The sequence below is a fragment of the Cannabis sativa genome, chromosome 1 (genome assembly GCF_029168945.1).
Source record: "Cannabis sativa cultivar Pink pepper isolate KNU-18-1 chromosome 1, ASM2916894v1, whole genome shotgun sequence".
In the NCBI taxonomy this organism is placed as follows: Eukaryota; Viridiplantae; Streptophyta; class Magnoliopsida; order Rosales; family Cannabaceae; genus Cannabis; species Cannabis sativa.
Window position 1 is genome coordinate 48,022,959 of NC_083601.1, and position 19,799 is coordinate 48,042,757.

At 34.5% G+C, this 19,799-nt stretch overlaps 4 protein-coding genes and 1 long non-coding RNA gene across 11 annotated transcripts; 2 read left to right on the forward strand and 3 right to left on the reverse strand.

Annotated features, from left to right (window-relative positions):
* Positions 1-862: 862 nt before the first annotated feature.
* Positions 863-1,620, forward strand: LOC115708019 (uncharacterized). The gene has a single exon (XM_030636180.2). It carries the CDS (start codon positions 1,003-1,005, stop codon positions 1,522-1,524), a length of 522 nt encoding a protein of 173 aa, XP_030492040.1. The 5' UTR covers positions 863-1,002; the 3' UTR covers positions 1,525-1,620.
* Positions 1,621-3,088: 1,468 nt separating this feature from the next.
* On the reverse strand, positions 3,089-5,539 carry LOC115708015 (F-box/kelch-repeat protein At4g39560). Its single transcript, XM_030636162.2, has 2 exons — positions 5,287-5,539; positions 3,089-4,552 (listed from the first exon to the last, which is right to left on the reverse strand). The coding sequence occupies exon 2, from the start codon at positions 4,468-4,470 to the stop codon at positions 3,313-3,315; it is 1,158 nt and encodes a 385-aa protein (XP_030492022.2). The 5' UTR covers positions 4,471-4,552; positions 5,287-5,539; the 3' UTR covers positions 3,089-3,312.
* A 1,857-nt stretch (positions 5,540-7,396) lies between these two features.
* LOC115708006 (putative disease resistance RPP13-like protein 1) lies at positions 7,397-11,339 on the reverse strand. Of its 5 annotated transcripts, none has more exons than XM_061118666.1 (4): positions 8,092-11,339; positions 7,823-7,956; positions 7,688-7,715; positions 7,397-7,609 (listed from the first exon to the last, which is right to left on the reverse strand). In XM_061118666.1, exon 1 carries the CDS (start codon positions 11,158-11,160, stop codon positions 8,164-8,166), a length of 2,997 nt encoding a protein of 998 aa, XP_060974649.1. In that variant the 5' UTR covers positions 11,161-11,339; the 3' UTR covers positions 7,397-7,609; positions 7,688-7,715; positions 7,823-7,956; positions 8,092-8,163. The 5 variants fall into 5 exon arrangements, with proteins under 5 accessions (XP_060974649.1, XP_060974652.1, XP_030492014.2 ...); XM_061118669.1 differs by having other exon boundaries at positions 7,688-7,743; XM_030636154.2 differs by lacking the exon at positions 7,688-7,715.
* Positions 11,340-11,951: 612 nt separating this feature from the next.
* LOC133039738 (uncharacterized) lies at positions 11,952-12,191 on the forward strand. Its single transcript, XR_009688724.1, has 2 exons — positions 11,952-11,994; positions 12,104-12,191. It is a non-coding gene; the product is annotated as an uncharacterized LOC133039738 (long non-coding RNA).
* Positions 12,192-12,965: 774 nt separating this feature from the next.
* On the reverse strand, positions 12,966-19,306 carry LOC115708005 (putative disease resistance RPP13-like protein 1). 3 transcript variants are annotated; one of them, XM_061118655.1, is made up of 5 exons: positions 18,738-19,057; positions 18,128-18,612; positions 14,581-17,990; positions 13,698-13,770; positions 12,966-13,381 (listed from the first exon to the last, which is right to left on the reverse strand). In XM_061118655.1, exons 1-5 carry the CDS (start codon positions 18,783-18,785, stop codon positions 13,156-13,158), a joined length of 4,242 nt encoding a protein of 1,413 aa, XP_060974638.1. In that variant the 5' UTR covers positions 18,786-19,057; the 3' UTR covers positions 12,966-13,155. The 3 variants fall into 3 exon arrangements, with proteins under 3 accessions (XP_060974638.1, XP_060974635.1, XP_030492011.2); XM_061118652.1 differs by having other exon boundaries at positions 13,698-13,776; positions 18,738-19,052; XM_030636151.2 differs by lacking the exon at positions 13,698-13,770 and having other exon boundaries at positions 18,738-19,306.
* Between the last annotated feature and the right edge of the window lie 493 nt (positions 19,307-19,799).

Genomic DNA, 19,799 nt, shown 5'->3' on the forward strand with positions numbered 1-19,799 from the left:
GGTGCGGTGCGGTTTGTGATTTTGAATTGTTAATATGCGGTTCAAACCGCACCGCACCGCACATTATAAAAATACCAATTTTTATATTTATTTAGGTCCAATATATGAATGTTCAACTCAAAGTCCATTATTATTTTATTGTTGACACTTATTTTTTTTTTCATATTTATATTCAAGCCTTATGGTATTTTGACAAGTTTTGCTCAAAGTATGTTGTATTTGTGATAGTTTAATTATTTAGCGATAGTCCAAACTGGATAAACCACAAAAACCGCACCGCACCGCACTATTTTTTTGCGGTGCGGTTTTTGCGGGTTTTAGTTTCGCGGTACGAGTGCGGTTTGGGAAATTGGAAAAACCGCATGTGCGGGTTGATTTGAAAAAATAGTTAAAAACCGCACCACCCGCACCGCGAACACCCCTACTAAATTTGACACAAAATTTGTTATGTGCCAAATTTATATTACTTTTTGACACACTAAGAGTATATTTTTTATTAAATGAGTTATATTTTAATTTTTCACTACTTATTTACATTTGCATTGGAATGTTCTTGGAAAAGTGCTCATATTTTCTAAAGTATTTTAATTTGGTTTCTGAATTTAGTTGGGGGTTGGAATTTTTTGAATTCTAGTCACCTTGGTAATTAATTATATTTTATTCTTTAAGAAATAATTTCTAAAAATATTGTAAGTTTTATTGGTATAAAATTTCAATATGATAATTTCTTATTTAGTGTGAAAAACATTTGTAGTGGTAAATGGTTATATATATATATATTTTTTTTTGTGTAAAAAAAATTGAGGAGATAAAGGAGAAGAGAGTTGTATATAAAAATCAACTTTGTTAAAACCATTAAAGAAAATGTTGTTAAAAAATTATGACCACAGAACTTTGTCCCACATCGATTATAAAATATCCAGTAGTAAGTACATAAGGCCTTTCATTAGTTTCTCATCTTTATTTTAGCTGAGTCTTCTTCTTCATCCTCTCTATATAACAATGGGTATATCACCTTCCAAACGAGTCAAGACTCAGCTTTCCAACTCGCCCGAGTTCAACTCAGCATGCGACTCGGCCTACTCACACTGCGTCTCACTCACCCAGCAAGCTTTCCCAGGTGTCTTTCTCTACCAACTCAACACCGCAGCTGAAAAACTCCATCAAATCCTCACCGTCGATCAACCCCACCAGATCATCCTTAAGTGGGTTTCTTCTCCTCCAACTCGTTCTCAGGTTGACTCAGCCCTCCGAGTCGTGAGTCGTCTCCCCAACAAGGATTTGGGCTACGATGAGCACACACTTGGGCCGAACCGGTTCAAGGAATGGGCCGTGGAGCTTTATGGGAGTGCGATTGTGGGTAATGCGAATAAAGCCGTGCTCCGCCGTGTTCCGATTGGAGTTGCCGGAATCGTTGGCGTTGGGGTTGTAACTCGGTCAGGGAAAGACTTGGTTGGGACGGCGGTTGGAGTATACGCGCTGGGCATTGCCACTTCTATTTATTTGGGTTTATGTAATAAATAGATGAGAGAGTTTTTTTTGTTCTTTATTTAAAGTCAATTATGTATGTAAAAAACCTTTGAATGGTTTGTTAATAAAATAAAATGAATCTCTTAGCTATGTTTGAGGAGTATCTATTCCAATCGTTATCAATTTCTAATTTACATTTTTATTATTAATGGTATGCCAAAATATATAATAATTAATTTAGTTGAATTTTATTTGGTAGTATTTTTATTATATGTTTAATTTTTATTTAATTTTTGTAACTAATCATGTCAATTTAATTTGGAATCGTGTTATAAGAATTGCCACTATATGAATGCAAACCACCATTTTTTTTGTGCAAAGTGTACTAATATGATCCGTAACCATACTGTAAATTTTCACTTTGTGCTATTTATGTATGTTATTTGTGTCATAATAGAAAATATTTGTGTCTTAATATTTAAGAAGAATATTTTATTTTACTAACTAAACACAAACTTGAATATTACAGTACACAAACACTTGAGCTATATTCATATGAAGCAGGCATTTGGAGTCCACTATCTATGAATATGAGATGCTACTACAATTCCATGCTTCAAATTCAAAATGCTTCATCAACCATGTAAAGGTGTTGAGATTATAAGGAAGTCTATAAATGGTTTTTGTGGTGGCTGTGGATGCCTCTTGTGCTTTAGAGGGGGAGATACAGGCTCTTATAGCTGGGGTTCAGGCCGCCACACAACTTCGGTTTGCTTCTTGCACCAGTGTTTGTTTCAAACTTTTTTCCCTCTTAGATTTAGTTTCGATTTCAGTTGCTTGATTAACCGTTCTTGCAACAAAACTGCCCATGGTCTTGCTAAATGGGGAGTGTCTAACTCTTGTAATGGTTTTGGGAGGTGAACCCCCATATGGTCACCAAGATTATTTGAGGTTTATTCAGCCAAAAAAAAAAAACCATGTAAAGACTAAGGTTTTCCAAGTTTAATAAGGTGGGTAGGCTAAATGTAGTGATACAATTAAACCCTCTTATTCTTTCTCCGAAACAACACAACAATCTATACCATACTACCATTTGTTTTTGTAAATTTAGTCTGTCCAACCCAATGCCAATGACAGTATTGATGCAACCTGATATGATGAACTTCATCTTCTTGGCAAACTGAATTATACAGACTATTGTAATCAACTTGGTGTTGATCCTGCTCAAAATCTCACTTGTTAATCAATTAAGAGTGTGCATGTGAATTATTTTACTAAACAGAGGTTTCTTAGTTTTATTTATTTTGTAGACTTTTAGTCTAGAACAAAAATTTATCTTGTTTTTGTTTTTGTGTACTATTGTTGTGTTTTTGTGTAATAAATTTATGATTAATATTCTATTGTTACAAATTCAGTTGATGCTATGTTGTAGAAAAAATATTCTATTGTTCTACAATTCAGTTGATGAAATATTATGGAGAAGTCTAATTTTAACTTTTATTAATACAGATTACATGTTAAATACTGAAGCATAAGTTTTGAAAAATAAAATATTCAAAAATATTAATCCCATAACACACAATATAGATGTTGAGGATAGAATCAAAGCTATAAGAAATTAATCAAACTTAACTTCCTTACACCATTAATATATACTTTCTTACAAGAACAATAATAAAACCAGCTTAATTAATCTAAAAGGGTCACATTAAGACATTAAGCATCCATAGAAAAGTTGAGCCAAAATGGTCAATTCTTCAACACCTAAAAATAAAGGAAAAACTAATAATAACCAAATAGACTTGCTAGCAAGCTAGCTAGTTCAAAGCTTGTAATGAGTCTTCACAAACAAACAGAAAATGAATCACTAAAGAAAACAAATAGCATAAGTTCAAAGCTTTCTTCAGAAATACCAAAAGTACTTTCTGGAAGCAAAGTAACCTTATGAACCTCACCCCATAAGTCTACACCATCTCCTTCATTTCTTCTACTCACTTCGATTTCCCCACCACATAACTTGACAACTCCATCTGTAGAAGAACTCTCGTAACTCACATCTCCCCACATAAAAAACAACCTCTCTTTCAAATTGACCAATTCGGTAGAACACACGTATTGGGGCATTGCTTCCATCACACCTCTGACCTCTTTCCATCTCCTCTCACTATCATCATACCATTCGATTCTCCCTCTATTACCACGAGAGCGATAAGCAATCCCATCAACCTTGCAATCCGTTCCACCATTTACATAATATGGCTGATTATGTTTAGAGACCTCCCACATCTTGGTCTTCGGGTTGAGTCGAAACTCTGCCTCACCAAACTTGACTAAGATTATACCGTTCACAACTTCTACTGTTGCAGAAATCGCGCGTATTCCATCAAGTGGACTTGGAATGTGCTCCCAATGTCCTATCACGGGATCAAACACTTCTACCCATGATTCCTCCGTCCACCCTCCAATCACATAAATCTTCTCGTCTACTACGGCTACAGAAGCATGCATGCGTGGTATTCCAATGCTTGGGCCTTGCTCCCATGTGTGAGAGCGGCAGTCAAGTATCCACACGTCGGACGAAGGGATGACAACATTGTAGTCATTAGAGTTGTTTCCACCAATGACGTAGATATTGTGGCCCACAACAGCTTCAACAGAGCCCTCCAATTTATGTGGGTTCGGTGGGAGTCGGGCAAACCGAAGAAGGCCATTGCAAATGGGGTCGGCTGAGACGATTGGCTTTCGATAGATGGCAAACCAGTTCTCAGTACCTAGGGACATGGAGGAGACCTTCAAATAGAGCAAGTTTTCGGTGAGGTTGAGGATAGATCTTGTTGTGTATAGCTGAGGCGATGAAAGGGCTAATCTGATGGATTTGGATACAGCTGAGAGGACCAAGTGGTACTGTCTTGGTACGCGGGCTAGAATGTTCAATGCCAGATCGTTTGGGAGGCTTGGGATGATGACATCCGGTAGTGGCGGAGGTATAACGGCTGACATTGGATATGAAGCTCAAGTTTCCTAGGGTTGTATTCTATTGTGGCCCTGTTCTCTTCTTTTACTAGAGTTCACATATGCCAACCTACACAAAATAATTTCTTATTAGCTTAGAATTAATATAGAAAATTAGAAATCACTGATAAATCAAATCAGCTACACTTGTGGGATTGGTGATAAATCTCATGCCTGCCAACCCCAATATATACCCCATATTTTTGAGATTCTCTTACCCAATACTCGTTAAAACATCTAGTCATATTCTTCCATCCCTATATCTCTCCCCCAAATAAGTGTATTCACATCCAATTAGCTCAGAATTGTTATAGAAATTAGAATTACAAAATCACTTGGATAAATTAAAACAGCTACACTTATGGGGTTGGTGATAAATCTCATGCCTGCCAAACCCAACACCCCAAACTTTTGAGATCCTCTTACTCAATACTCATAAAAACATCCAATCATATTCTTCTCTATAAACCAATCAATACCATACCTCCCTAGTCCCTCCCCAATAAGTGTCTTCATATCCAAGTAGATACTTACAGCAACCATGATAAAATAGTGAAAAAAAGACAAGATTTAATGGCACTTCATCAAACAGGTAATAGACATTATTCTTTAACAGTTAAAAAAGCACAAGATTTAATTTTTATTTTCACCCAGAAATAATATGGAAGCAAAAATTTCAGAAACAAAATTTAGGGTTTTGATTTCTAGAATTTCAGAAATAACTTACATGCCCCAATAACTAAAGAATCAATACAATAATTGGGTTATAAAAGAGTGAAAAATCGAGAAGAAAGAAAATCAAACCTTTGCCACTGAGAATGAGATTGAGATTTATGGTGGTTCAAAAATCATGGTGATTGGAATAGTGAAAGTGAGCTTGAGCGTTACAACTAAACTAATTTTAGTAATTTTCGAAAACGTGACATTCTTATAGAGAAAGAGGAAGATCACATAGTATAAGCAAAAAACAGTGGTCACTTTTAACCCAAAATGCTCTAAAAAGTGTAAAGTAAAAACGTAAGTAGCTCTATTTATACTCAGGTCACTATTAACCCAACCAAAAGAACAAAGTTAAATGCTCTAAATAGTGTACAGTAAAAACGTAAGTAGCTCTATTTATTCTCAGGTAAAATCAACTTTTACTTTAAATCACTGCTTTTAACATCACTGTAAATACGTGCGTGTCATGCTAGTTAGGCTTACATTATTCGTGTTTTTTAAAATATGGGCCGTGTCATGTTGAATCAATAAAAAATTAAATCGTGTCGAGCCGTACCATAAAATAATATGTGTCTTGCCGTGTCGTGCAATAATTTTATATGGTAAACCGATACGGTCTGCAAGTCCGGCCGATCCGTTTTTTTTAAATAAACCAACTTATTTTTTTTTATATGAGTTCAAATCCATGCTCTATATTTTTGTATTTTTATTATAATTAATGAACTAAATGCTAAAATATGTATATATTTTATATTTTTAATTATTTTTATATCTTTTTTCTCATATATAATTATATAAAAATAATTATAATAATTATAATTAAAATATTACTATCATTTAATTAATAAATAAATATTTATTATTGTTATTATTATCAAATTATTGAACATTATATTGTGTTGTGCTTTCAAGCTGATTTATTTGTGCTTGGCGTTAGAAGGGCTTGTCATTTTAGTGATAAACCCTAAATTATCATTTGTAATTTTGGAGAATATGCAAGCATATGAAGTTTTGTTTATCCAAGTGTTTGAAACTATTTATTTAATGTTAATTCTAAAAAGCTAATGTTATTGGATTTGGATATTTAACTTCGATACAGGGCCCGGCCTATGCTAATTTGAACCTTAGGCAAAAATGAAAATTAGAGCCTAATAAAAAAGTAAAGTTTTTGGAATTTTAACTCTAAATCTCTTGGTTGTTAAGCTAATTTAATTATTACTAAGATACAACACATATATAGTATTAAAAGTACTATTATTTATTTTATTACTAATAATAATATTTTATTTAATTTTTTCGAAATAGGGGCCTGAGCGGAGGGAGCCTAAGGCGGCCGCCTCCTCCTTCATGCAATCCCTATAGAGACTAGTATTTATCATTATATTATTATATACATTTGGGGCTCGTTTGGAACGCCGTATTAGGTCGTATTGTATTGTATTATATTGAATTGGATTATATATCATATTTTTATATAATACTATGTCAAACTTTAATTTATACTAAAATATTATATATTTAGGTGTCCATAAAAATTAATACCATATATAGTTTTACATAAAAATATTGCGTAAAATACAATTCAATATAATACAATACAACACAATACGACCTAATACGGCGTTCCAAACGAACCCCAAGCACATTTATAGTCTCTCACAAGTTTTTAGCGCTGGTAGAGATTGTGAAAATCAGTTACTGTTAAATCAAGTAGCTTACAAATTGTTCTTACTTTGGTAGCTCTTGTGCATTGACAGGTGAAAAAATGAATTCTTTAAAATTTTAAATAATATCATTTTTCTTAATTTATAGTTTACTTACATAATAATATTTTAATTAACTAAATTCTCATCAGAGATAGTTTTCAAACAAAGCAATTAAACCATGTAAAGGAGTAAGGTTTTCCCAAATTCTCCCAAACAAAGCAACAATCTATTATACCATAATATGTTTTTGTAAATTTAGTCTGTCCAAGCACAGATGGTGTACTGTGGACTACTCTGCTCTGTTCAAGCTTTCTTTTTTCCATTTTAAAATGGGAATGAAAAATTAATATAATCAGTAAGTAAATCTTCTCTAATTAACAAAACTGTCCTCACTTGTTTCTGTTTTTCTTCTTTGTAGCTACTGCAAAAGTAAAAATTACAGCCATAAAATGCATAACCAGAATGCACACAATATCCAGAGGTTGAGATTGAGAAGCAATATGATGATGATGAAAGAATATACTGAAACTGTAACCATTGTCTACCATTTTTTAGTGTAGACACCATCTTGAAATTATATGTGGACAACACATAAAAGTAAAACTAATATATTACAGTCAACATGAGATGAGTTCCATAATCCAATCTACATATTGGAATTGCAATATGGCACGAAGAGGAAATCCGATTTCGGTAAGACCCTGTCAAAGTGAGAATACCTATGAATATAAGATGAATATTGAATATTATATACATAAACCCTCCAAAAGTGTCCTCACTTGTTTTTATTTTTCTTCTTTGTAGCTACTGCAAAAGAGGAAGTTGAAACACAACACTACTCAATGCAAATGTACAAATTACAATCATAAAATGCAATTAGCACCAACTTGTATAATAATAAATAACTAACTAACCTTTGTCATATTTTTCATCTAAAGTCTCACTCTGTTCAGATGGCTTATCATTGGAATTTGCAGCCTCTAAAGTCCCATTCTATTGAGATGGGACATTTGGGTCCAAGTTTTTCTTTGCCACCAGCAAAAAAAACCTAAATAGAATGCACAAAATAATCATCAAATGAGAAAGATCATGAAAAGGACAAGAGTAATAGACTAGATGAAACTACAATGTTAAACATAAAATGATCTTATCAATGAACAGAAAACTGAAAAGAGAAACTCACAGTGGGCAACAGAGAGCAGAGAGGAAGAATAGTGTTGGCAGCGAGTGGCGTGAGTAGGCTGCTGCTATGGTCCTATGAATGGATTAAGCTATTCAATGATGGCACTTGAGGCTGAGAGATGCAACTAATCTCCCAACCCAAATCGTTACCTTCCTCCCACTCATACTTTGCTTCCAGCAAAGGGCAACCTTTCATAAAGAAACTTTCAAAAGAAGGTGGCAGTAAACCTCTTCTAGAGGGTGGCAGCCCTTCTACTGGAAGTGATTGCAAGTTGGGGCAATCATAGATGCATAGTCTTTTCAAAGATTCGAGTTCTTGAAACCACATCCCTTCTAAGGTTTCAAGACCAGCAATACCACGGATCACAAGGGAAGTAAGGCTAGTCGGAAGCAACCCTTGCTCTAGAAAGATCTCCATAGGGTCAAGTTCATAATCTCCAATACTAAAGCTTGTCAGATTAGGAAGTGCTTGTAAATTCCAATTATTGCGGGACTCAATCAACCTCGCGCATCTTTCAATGGAGAGACTGAATAGGGAATTTAGGTTATTTGATAGTGAGAAAGACTCTAGATTTTTACAATCACAAACTCTAACAATCCTGATATTGGGAAAGGAATTTAGAGGAAGCAATTTAAAGGAGCCAGAAATATGTTCAATGTCAAGTTTTTGGAGGGAATTATAAATAGAGGATGGTAGAAAGTCAAGATGGTGGCAATTCTTGAGATAGAGGTCTTCCAATTTATGAAGATTTGGCATCGCTGGGAGTGAAGAAGCAAGCTTCGGACATTCATAAATATGAAGCTTTGTTAAAGATGGTAGGAGGGGAGGCAAATCTCCTTTCAAACTCTCACACAAGTGTATAGTAAGTGATTTTAGCTTTGGAAATGCTTTAACATTTACATTTGGTGTTGACCATTTTTTCCATTTTGGCAATCTTCTGAACGTCAAAGATTCCAACAATGGAAAAGAATTCGAAGAACCAGTCCCGTAAAAATCAAGACTCACCATTTCTACTGCCTCACAATGTTCAATCGAGAGAGATATGAGAGCAGGTAATTGCCCAAGTGGTGGCAAGGTACGGAATCTACACTTGCTCATGTCGAGATATCTCAAATTAATGAGATGATGTAAATTTTTAGGGAACTTAACGAGATACTTACATCCAGATAACTTCAATGTCCTTAAATTGTACAACAAGCACATAGAATTGGGCAACTCTGTGATTGAAGTGAAAGAAAGATCTAAGTGGCGAAGATGTTTTAATTCACCTACTGACTTAGGCAATTCAGTGACATTTCGATAACCCGCTAAAGAGAAAAATCTCAAACACCTAAACTTCATGAAATCTTTTAACACACCTTGTAGTGTTGTAGTTGAAGTGATGAAATATTTAGCAACAGGTACAAATACACGCAAAGAAGTTGCTTCACAAATTAATTTGTGTATCTCATGGAAATCAAGGTAGCTGAACTTATCAAATGTAATGTGACGTATTTGTCTCATCAATCCGGTGTCATAAATCTTGCTTTTCTCTATGTATAAATATTTTCTTTTAGATACAAAAATAGCCAAATCAACTACAAGATCATGCATCGTGAAAACACTTTTACTTGAGCCACTTGTAGATTGAAAAAATGATCGACACACTAAATCATCAAAATACTCATATCCCACTTCTTTCATACTCCTATTTCCACTTGAATGCTCCAATAAATTATCAACCATCCATAATAAGACCAACTCCTCTTTCTCAAATTCGTAGTCTTTCGGAAACATAGAACAATAAACAAAGCATCTTTTTAAGTGTGATGGCAAATAATGGTAACTCAATCTCAAAGCTGGAAGTATATTTTTCTCTCCAATTGGTAAATCCAAAATATCATTCTCTGCTATTCTTTTCCATTCATTCACATTTGTAAAGCGCAGCAGGCTTGCAACTGCCTTCACAGCCAACGGCAAACCTTTACATTTCCTAACAAGTTCTTCACCAATTCTTCTCAAGTTCGAATCTGTCGTACAAAATTCCTTATTGCACGTTACAATTTTGAATAATAACTCGAAACAAACTTCTTCCTTTAGCACACCAAGATGGCAAGATGCTGTAGTTCCCACCATTGATGCAACCCTTTCACTTCTTGTTGTGACAATTATCTTGCTACCTTGTGCTCCAACTTTGAAAAGCATCCTTGTTGTATCCCAAAAATCATATTCTTCATTCCAGACATCGTCCAAAACAATCAAGAATTTTCTTTTGTTCAATTTTTCTTGTACCTTCTCTTGCAAAACACTCAAGTCTTCAACAGCACACGCATCTCTAGTCACTGCTACAAGAATTGTTTTTGTTACCTTACAAACATCAAATTCATCTGAGACACTAACCCATGCCTTGAGTTCAAAATACTTATCAACTTCAAAATCATTATAAAGGGCTTGAGCAAGAGTGGTTTTGCCAATTCCACCCAAACCCACGATTGGAATTACACATATTTTCTCACTACCCACCTTATCTGACAACAACATATTTCTCAAATTGATCTTTTCAACATCTCTACCAACAAATTCGGAATCATTAATGGAAGATATCGAAGGCGGTCTCTGTGACTGAATCTTCTCAACATCTCCGGTAAGATTAAGAATGTACCTTTGGTTACTAAAAGTATCCAATCGGTCTAAAATCTTCACCAAATCCGACTTTCTAATCTCATCAGTTGTGTTGTAATTGGAGAAGAAGTTACTTACCTTGAGTTTATCGGGTTCGGACTCCATTTCCAGCTTGAGTTTGAGCGCATCATACTCAATTTCCTCGAAGAGATCTTCTGCATCTTCCACAGCATCTTGAAGCTTGTCGAGCCACTTCTCAATTCTAGGATTTCTGATCTGCTTTTGCTCTGCATCTCCTAGCACCTCAGCAAGGGAGAGGAACGTAATCTCTAGTTTGTCAAGAAGCCTGTCGAAACCGGAGGAAGTTTTTCCCCTCAAGAAGCTGGCTACATCGGAAGAAGTAATCTTCTTTAGCAAAAATTCAACTGAAGCAGACACAACAGGGCAAACCACCAACTCTACAGCCATGATTGTCGGCAGTTGTTGAAAGTAAACGATTCTCAGTCAACAAGTAAAAGGAAGAGAGAAGTTTTCTGCTATTTTGGTGAGTTATGTTTTTGTAAACATAAAATTATTTTTAGCAAATAAAGGAAAATGCAATTCCTAATTTTTTAGCACTTAATAAAAAGATAATTGTCTGTGGAGATAGTTTTTGTCGTAAGGAGAAAGAGAAGAGCTAAGTTGTCGTAATAATAATAATTTCAGATTACATGCAAAGAATAATATATTTACAGGAGAGATATGAGATATTTTTATGCTTCAAATTTCCCAAATATAAATTATGAAACAAAAAAAATCATTTTAAAAATGTTATAAATCATAGATAGGTTTTATTGGCATACGATTGATTTGGCTATCATGAGTAGTATCAAGATAGATTTTTGATGGTTTGTTAAATTGGATGGGAAATTTGATTTTCTATGCTTAGAAAATCAAAAAATTTGATTTCTAAACCAATAATTAAAACCCTAAAAAAACTATACCTTTTTTTTCAAAACCCCAAAAATACCCCCAAACTAAAACTATCTCTCTTTCTCTCTCTATCTAGCCGGTCCCAATAATCCCACACTCAGTCAGATGGTCGGACCATGGGTCCGATGGGGTCCGACCAATCGGACCCATCGGACCCCATGGTCCGACCATCGACCTCTCTCTTCCCCTCTCTCAAATCGCAGTGAAAAAAAAAAAAAAATTAAAGCGCGGATTTTTCGGTCCGATGGGTCCGACCATCGGACCCATCGGACCCTTTCTTCCTCTCTCTCTCCAAAATCGCAAAAAAAAAAAAAAAAAAAAAATTCAAAGGTCAGATGGTCGGACTTGGGGGTCCGATGGGTCCGACCATCGGACCCCCAAGGTCCGACCATCGGACCTTTGTCTTCTTCCCTCTCTCAGGACCCATCGGACCCCCAAGGTCCGACCATCGGACCTTTGTCTTCTTCCCTCTCTCAAATCGCAGGAAAAAAAAAAAAAAAGTTTCAGAGAAAATCGCAGGAAGTGGGTGGGGGCGGTCAAGAGTGGGTGGGTGCGATCTAGGGTGGGTGGGTGCGGTCTACCGTCGGTGGGTGGGTGCGGTCTACCGTGGGTGCGGTGGTTCACCGTGGGTGGTGGTCGATCGGCGTTTTGGGTGGAACGCCGGAGGTGGATCGGTTGGATTTGGTGCTTTCTTAGTTGGGTTTCGGGTGGGATTGCTTTGAGAGAGAAAGGAGGAAGAGAGAGAGATGGTTGAGAATAATGAGAGGGGTATTTTAGGGCTTAGGGAAAAGTGATCCTATTTTTTCAATAGTTATAAGTATTAGTTTAAAAAATTAATTTGAGTATTAAACATGGATACAAATTCAAATTAATAATGGTGATTTATTTTAGGTGATAGTTTTATAATATGATGATGATGGTAGAATAGTAATAACTTGATTGGTTGTGTATACAATAGAGAATGATTTGACTTTAAAAAAAATAACAAGCTTTATTGATAGTTTGAATATTAATTACACAATTTAGAATTCTAAGATATATATAATTGTTCATCCCTTACATTTTGTGTGGTTAAAATTTATTTCTTCTAGATCCTTCTTTTACTAAAAGGAGTTGTATCCTACATATTTAAATATTTGTAGACTTCACTTAGCTAAAATATATTCTAGATTAAAATTACTAAAGTTCTTAGAAATTTTTTTCTACAAATAAGTATAAATTTCTAAACTAAAATGTAGTAAAAATGTGTAATTCATTCTAATAGGTTATACATTTCTAATAGTTTTGTTAAAGAAAAGAAATTGTGAAGGAAAATGTTCACTATGGATTGAGCTGAGCTATTCATCGTGAATTTTACACGAAAAAATTACTATGAAGAAAATATTAGAGAAAAATAATGAAGTATATTTTCTATGAAACTTTTGCTAATATTTTACATATATGTAATTCATCTAAATTTAGTTATGATTTTTCTAAAAATAAATTCTTAAATTATAGTAGGTCATCCCAATAGACTAAGTCATCAGCGGTGATGCTTGACATGGGACTGAAAGTGTGATCATCAGTACTACTTCCAATCACGTGACCCACATCATTGGTGCACGTGTGCTTTCCACTGTATTTGACTTCTACCATCCTAGGGTCATCATCTAATCGTTGAAGGATCTTTTTTGCGAGACATCCTTTACTATGCCTATAAGTGCATCTGTAATAGCCCCTGCAAGAGTTAATCAAATAAAATAGTTTATTAATTATAAGAAAAAGTTGTCGATTAAATGCATTGGGATGATTAATGTCAAGGAAAAATGTTATATAAGTTCATTTCTGAGGCATCCTAATAATTTTAAACTTTCTATAATAGTCGAACATTGTTTTCTTGTCAAAAATGCTTATGAATAGTTGCAAAATTCATGAATAGTTAAAATACTATACATACAATACAGTTTCTATGACAAAGCTAATCATGCCATTTCATATGTACACTCCATTGTTTATGTGTATGTCTACCTACATTGAACCAGTATTATTATTACCTGGGATATTTGGCTCCAAGAATATTCTTTTGACCATATTGTTTCCAGCTAAACCCATCATCAGGATGCCCATCTAGTTCTAGTATATATATATAGCGAAAGTTGTAAGTATAATACATCCAATCAATTATGCTAAGCATATGTACATAACGAGAAACAAACAGAGTCAAATTAAGTAAGGAAAACATATGAAAAGTATTGTCTTTCTCATAGCCAATAACGAAATGCATGCAGCCTAAATAATATTCTTCCATTTCTTTTTGGCTTTTTATTAAAGGATTTGTTTTTGAAAGGTTAAATTATCAATTATAATGGTGGATAGTGCTTAAATATAGCATTACATCACCTTTTTGGCACTTCATTGGAGAAAATGCTCTTAGATTATCAATTATAATGGTGGATAGTGCTAAAATATAGCTTCAGTACAAGAGTAGTACTTCAGTGAGAACACTAGGGAGGAATTAGAGAGCCTGGTCTCTCCCTTTCATTACCCTTCTCAACTCCCCTAACCCAACTGTTACAGCAAAACAGAAAAGAAAATACCTAACAAACTAACATTTTATCTCTAGTGAGTAGTGACTCACCTACCAGCTCACTCTTTTAATTCTCTTTTTGTTTCTTCCTTCTAACATAGATAAGCTATAACATGATTATGTTCCATTTCTTTTAACCATGTCTATCAAAATGCAACCAAGGAAACAAATCACTTGCGAGTGTCATACTAAAAATATAATGAAAACTTTTTCACCCTGATGATGATATGAAGAAAAAGTTGCAAAAACATACATTGCAATTATGGATGAAAAAAAAAACACTACATAAACTACTTAATATATTGAGGAGGAGTTATTAGAAGAGATATAATTAAGTAAGAAAGACTTACCACAATGAACTTTGACAACATAAATCTCAGTTGGAGCCCTGCCCAAACCCTTAGTATTCTTGGTAGACACTAGTTCTAAACTTGATGGTTCCAAGGCTTGGCTTTCTTGTGGTTTTACAGGGATGCAACAAATCTTCCCACCCAAATCGTTACCTTCCTCCCACTCGTAATTTGCTTCCAATAAAGGGCAATCATTCATGAAGAAAGTTTCAAAGGAAGGTGGCAGTAAGCCATTAAAAGAAGGTGGCAACCCTTTTACCGGCAGTGATTGCAGCTTGGGGCACCTAGACATGTGTAGTTCTTTCAAGGATTTGAGTTCCTGAAACCCATTTTCATCTAAGGTTTTAAGATAAGCAACATCCTCGATTGTAAGGGAGGTAAGACTAGTTGGCAATGACCCTTGCTCCAAAAAGGACTCCATATCATCACATTCATAATCTCCAATGCAAAAGCTTCCCAGACTAGGAAGTATTTGTAAATTCCAATTCTTTCGAGACGCAATTAACTTGTTGCAGTTTCTTATAGTGAGCTCGCGCAAACTGAAAGGCAACCCAGATCTAGCAATTGATTCCAACTCTGGACAATCATCTATAACCAGTACCATTAAAGAAGGAAGAAGATTGGGCAGTTTTTCAGGCAAAAATCTTAGTTTGTCACAAGAATAGATGACAAGTTTAGTAAGAATTGGACAATCAAGGTTGCTATCGGGCAATAATGTGAAATTAGGACATTCTTCGATAGAAAGAGTATAGAGAGAGTTCAAGCTGTTTAACAATGAGAAAGACTCTAAATTTTCACAATTACAAACTCTGACATTCATAATGTTGGGCAAGGAATCTAGAGGAAGCAATTTGAAGGAGCTAGAGATATTTTCAACAGAAAGCTTTTGGAGGGATTTGTAATTAGAGGTCAATGGAAAGTGTAATTTGTAGCAATTCTTTAAACATAAGTCTTCCAAATTACTACATGACTTGAATCCCACAATCTTTGCACATTGCATGACCGACACTCTAGAGACATTTGGCAACACTGGGAGTGGAGAAGCAATCATCGGACAATATGAAATTTCCAACTCTTTTAAAGATGGAAGGATGCAAGGCAAATCTCCCGCCAGCCGCTCACACTCGTGTATAGTAAGCGATTTAAGCTTTGAAAATGATTCCACATTTTCTTTTGGCATTGACCATTCCTTCCAGTTTTTCATCTTTTTGAATGTCAATGACTCCAACAATGGGAACAATTTGGAAGAACTGGTCCCATAAAAATCGAGACCCACCTTCTCTATTGCGTCACACCCTTTAATTGAAAGAGTTAATAGAGCAGGTAGTTGCCCAAGTGGTGGTAAGGTACACACGCGACACTTGCTTATGTAGAGACTTCTCAGACTAATGAGATGGTGTAAATTTTCTGGCAGTTTGGTCAGGTGCATACAGTGAGACAAGTTTAATATCTGTAGATTGTACAACAAACACATAGATTCGGGCAACTCTTTGATTGAAGTGTGGGAGAGATCCAAGTGGCGAAGATGCCTTAATTCACCTACTGACTCCGGCAATTCAACAACATTTTCGTAACCTGCTAAAGATAAATACCTTAAATGCCCCAACTTCATGAAATCTTTCAACACATCATCTTGTAAATACGAATTTGAAAGGAATGGATTTTTGTTGACATGTACAAGTGTACGCAAATAAGCTGCTTTAGAAATTAATTTGCATGTCTCATGAAAATCACAACGATTGACGAACACATCAATTGCTATGTGTCTTATTTGCCTGATTTGTCCAATATCATACATCATGTTTTCCTTCACATAAATGAACTTGTTTTTAGATACAAAAGCAGCCAACTCAGCCATAAGATCATGCACTACAAAAACACCTTTAGTTTCGAATCTACATGCTGCAGGTTGAAAAAAAGATCGAGCCACTAAATCATCAAAATATTCATACCCCACCTCTTTTATATTCCTATTTCCACCTGAATGCTCCAATATATTATCAACCATCCAAAGTAAGACCAACTCATCCTTAACAAATCCATAATTTCTAGGAAACATAGAACAATAAAGAAAGCATCGTTTCAAGTGTGATGGCAAATAATAATAACTTAATCCCAAACAAGGAAGAATATATTTATCTTTAAGGGATAAATCCAAAACATCACTGTCAGCTATTTTTTCCCATTCTTTCACACTTGTACAACGCAATAAGCTTGCAATAGCCCTCACGGCCAATGGCAAGCCTCTACATTTCTTAAGAAGTTCTTTAGCAATACTTCCCAAGTATGAATCTGTTGTGGTAAACCCTTCATTGTCGGATACAAGCTTGACAAACAACTCGAAACAAGCTTTTTCCTTTAGAAGCTCAAGGTGGTGAGGTCCAGTCGTTCCAACGATTGACGCAACTTCCATGTTACTTGTTGTGATTATTATCTTGCTACCTTGTGCACCAACTTCAAAAAGCAACCTTATTTTATCCCAAAACTCTGTATTCCAGACATCATCCAAAACTAATAAAAACTTTTTTTTATTCAATAATTCTTGTACCTCTTCTTGCAACACAATTAAGTCCTCAACAGCACAAGCATTTCTAGTCAATGCTACAAGAATATTTTGTGTTACCTTACAAACATCAAGTTCTTCTGAGACACAAACCCATGCCTTGAGTTCAAAATGCTTGTTAACTTCATCATTATTAAAAACAACTTCAGTGAGAGTAGTTTTGCCGATTCCACTCATGCCTACAATCGGAATCACACTTATTTTTTCACTACCCACCTTATCTAACAGCAACATCCCTTTCAAAATGTTCATCTCATCATCTCGGCCATAAATCTCATAACTATTTATGAACGATTTTGAAGGTAGTCTCTCTGATTGGATATTCTCAACATCTCCTCGCAAATTAAGGATGTACTTTTGGTTCTCAAAAACATCCAACTGCTCTAGAATCTTCTCCAAATCTGACTTTCTTTTTTGCCTAGTCAAGTTAAATCTGGATAAAAATTTAGCTACCTTGGAATCATCGGCATCCGACTCCAATTCCACCTTAAGTTTTAGTGCATCATACTCAATTTCCTCAAAGAAAACCTCTGCATCTTCAACAACATCTTGAAGCTTGTCCAACCACTTCTCAACACTAGCGTTTCTAATCTGCTTCAGCTCAGCGTCTCCAAGCACCTGATTAAGAGAGAGGAAGGTAGTCTCTATTTTGTGAAGAAGCCTACTAAAATCGGAGTCATTCTTTCCCCTCAAAAATCTCACTACACCAGAAGAGATCTTCTTGAGCAAAAAATCAACTGAAACAGAGACAGGAGGGCCACTCTTTCGCTTGTTGAGATCTATAATAGCTTCGTCCATTTTCCTTCTTATGAAATTGACAATTTCATCAACTAACTCAGCTTCATTCCTAAATTAGATACATCTATATAGTTAAATCTCCAAACTGAACTTAGTAAAAATAATAAAAGGCTAAACTAAAATGATATGATGAGTGATAACAACTAATGTACAAACAAAACAACAAAGTTAAAGAAGAGAACAAACTTGGTATTGGTTGCATCCCATCCAAATTGGGTAGCTGCTGTGGTTAAAGCAACCCTCCATTTCTTGATCTGATCTTTATCAAAACGTTCTGCATTCTTCACAAATGCATCTTCATAACTTCTCTTCTGACCTCGCACATCACTTGGATTGACATAGTAAAAAACAGGTAAAACGATAAGATTCCTCTTTTCCATGCATTCCTGAATATGCACCAGCTCATTCAAGCACCACCACGAAGATGCATAATTTTCAGAGAACAAAACTATACAGAACTTAGACTGGCCGATGATATCCATAACAGCCTTGGAGAACTCCTCTGTTGTATCAACCCTATTATGAAGGTAGGTTTCAATTCCACTCTTCATCAATGCAGCATAGAGATGACCAGTGAAATTACATCGATCATCTGTTCCTCTAAAACTAATGTAAACATCATATGTCTTTTGAAAATCATCGAGATTAACCGTTGTTGTCCCAGCAAGAAACTATAGAGGAATAAGAGAAAAGGAAAGATTAGACAAGAATTTTGAACCGAACAAAAAGCAATTATAGATTGATTTTCTTCCCAAGAAAATTAAACCTAATTCCCTTAAATTACTATACTACTTACCTCTTCTAAGACCTTCAGAGTCTGGGAGTTATAAAGATCAAGATCCATGCCTGAATTTCTTTACTTGTCTTCTTCTTCTGAAGCGATAGCAAAAATCAATGGAAGCTTCTCTCGTCGGTCGTCTCACTCAGAAAAGCTAATTTGTTATTTCTGCCAATTTACAAACTGCCAACTATTTTACATACTTTTCCTTATATCAAATATTCAACCCCTCAGTCCAAAATTGGACATAAAATTCAGTACAACCTCTATTCAAAAATACACTTAAACCAAGTAAATTATATTCTAATTAAGAGTTTATAACTAAATAGAGTTACACTAAAAAAAAAAATTAAAAAACCAAAAAATATCAACGTAACAATAATAACGATAAATAATCATTAATACTATATCATAATAGAAATATTTTAAAGTAAATATAATTTCACACATGTATTATATAATTTAAAAGAAAATTATTAATTTTACATAAATAAATTTATAAAATACATGTATATATTAGTATACTTTGTTAATACGGGACTTAAAAAATATATAACTAATTACAATTTGGAGGTTATTCTTATTTATAACTGGCCCAAATCAGGACTTGATTTTTTTACAACAAATTAGAGGTTATTCTTGAATAGAGTATTCTTAAATAGAGGTTATACTGTAATTATGAATTTTCTCTTAATTTAATATTTATGTAAATTCCAATCCTTCACAATGCAATTTTTGCCATTAATAAAAAAAATTAATTTTAAAGCTATACAATAATATATTCATTGATACTCTTTTACAAGATAATAAAGTGAAAAAGAATTTTCAATAAATTTTTAATTATGGGGTAATTACTATATTAAATGAAAATTTTGAGAGTTTATAATTTTGTTGTGAGTAATCTTACATTTTTTTTTGTTAAATTGTTTATGATAAATTTAGTTGCCAAACTCCAAATCATCTAGATTGAACCCATATAGTAATTTCGAGTAATATATTCATTGCAGTCGATCAAACTAATATATGGGGTATTGCGTCATTTTTTAAATCCCAAACAAAGAACACCATGTATTAATGTGA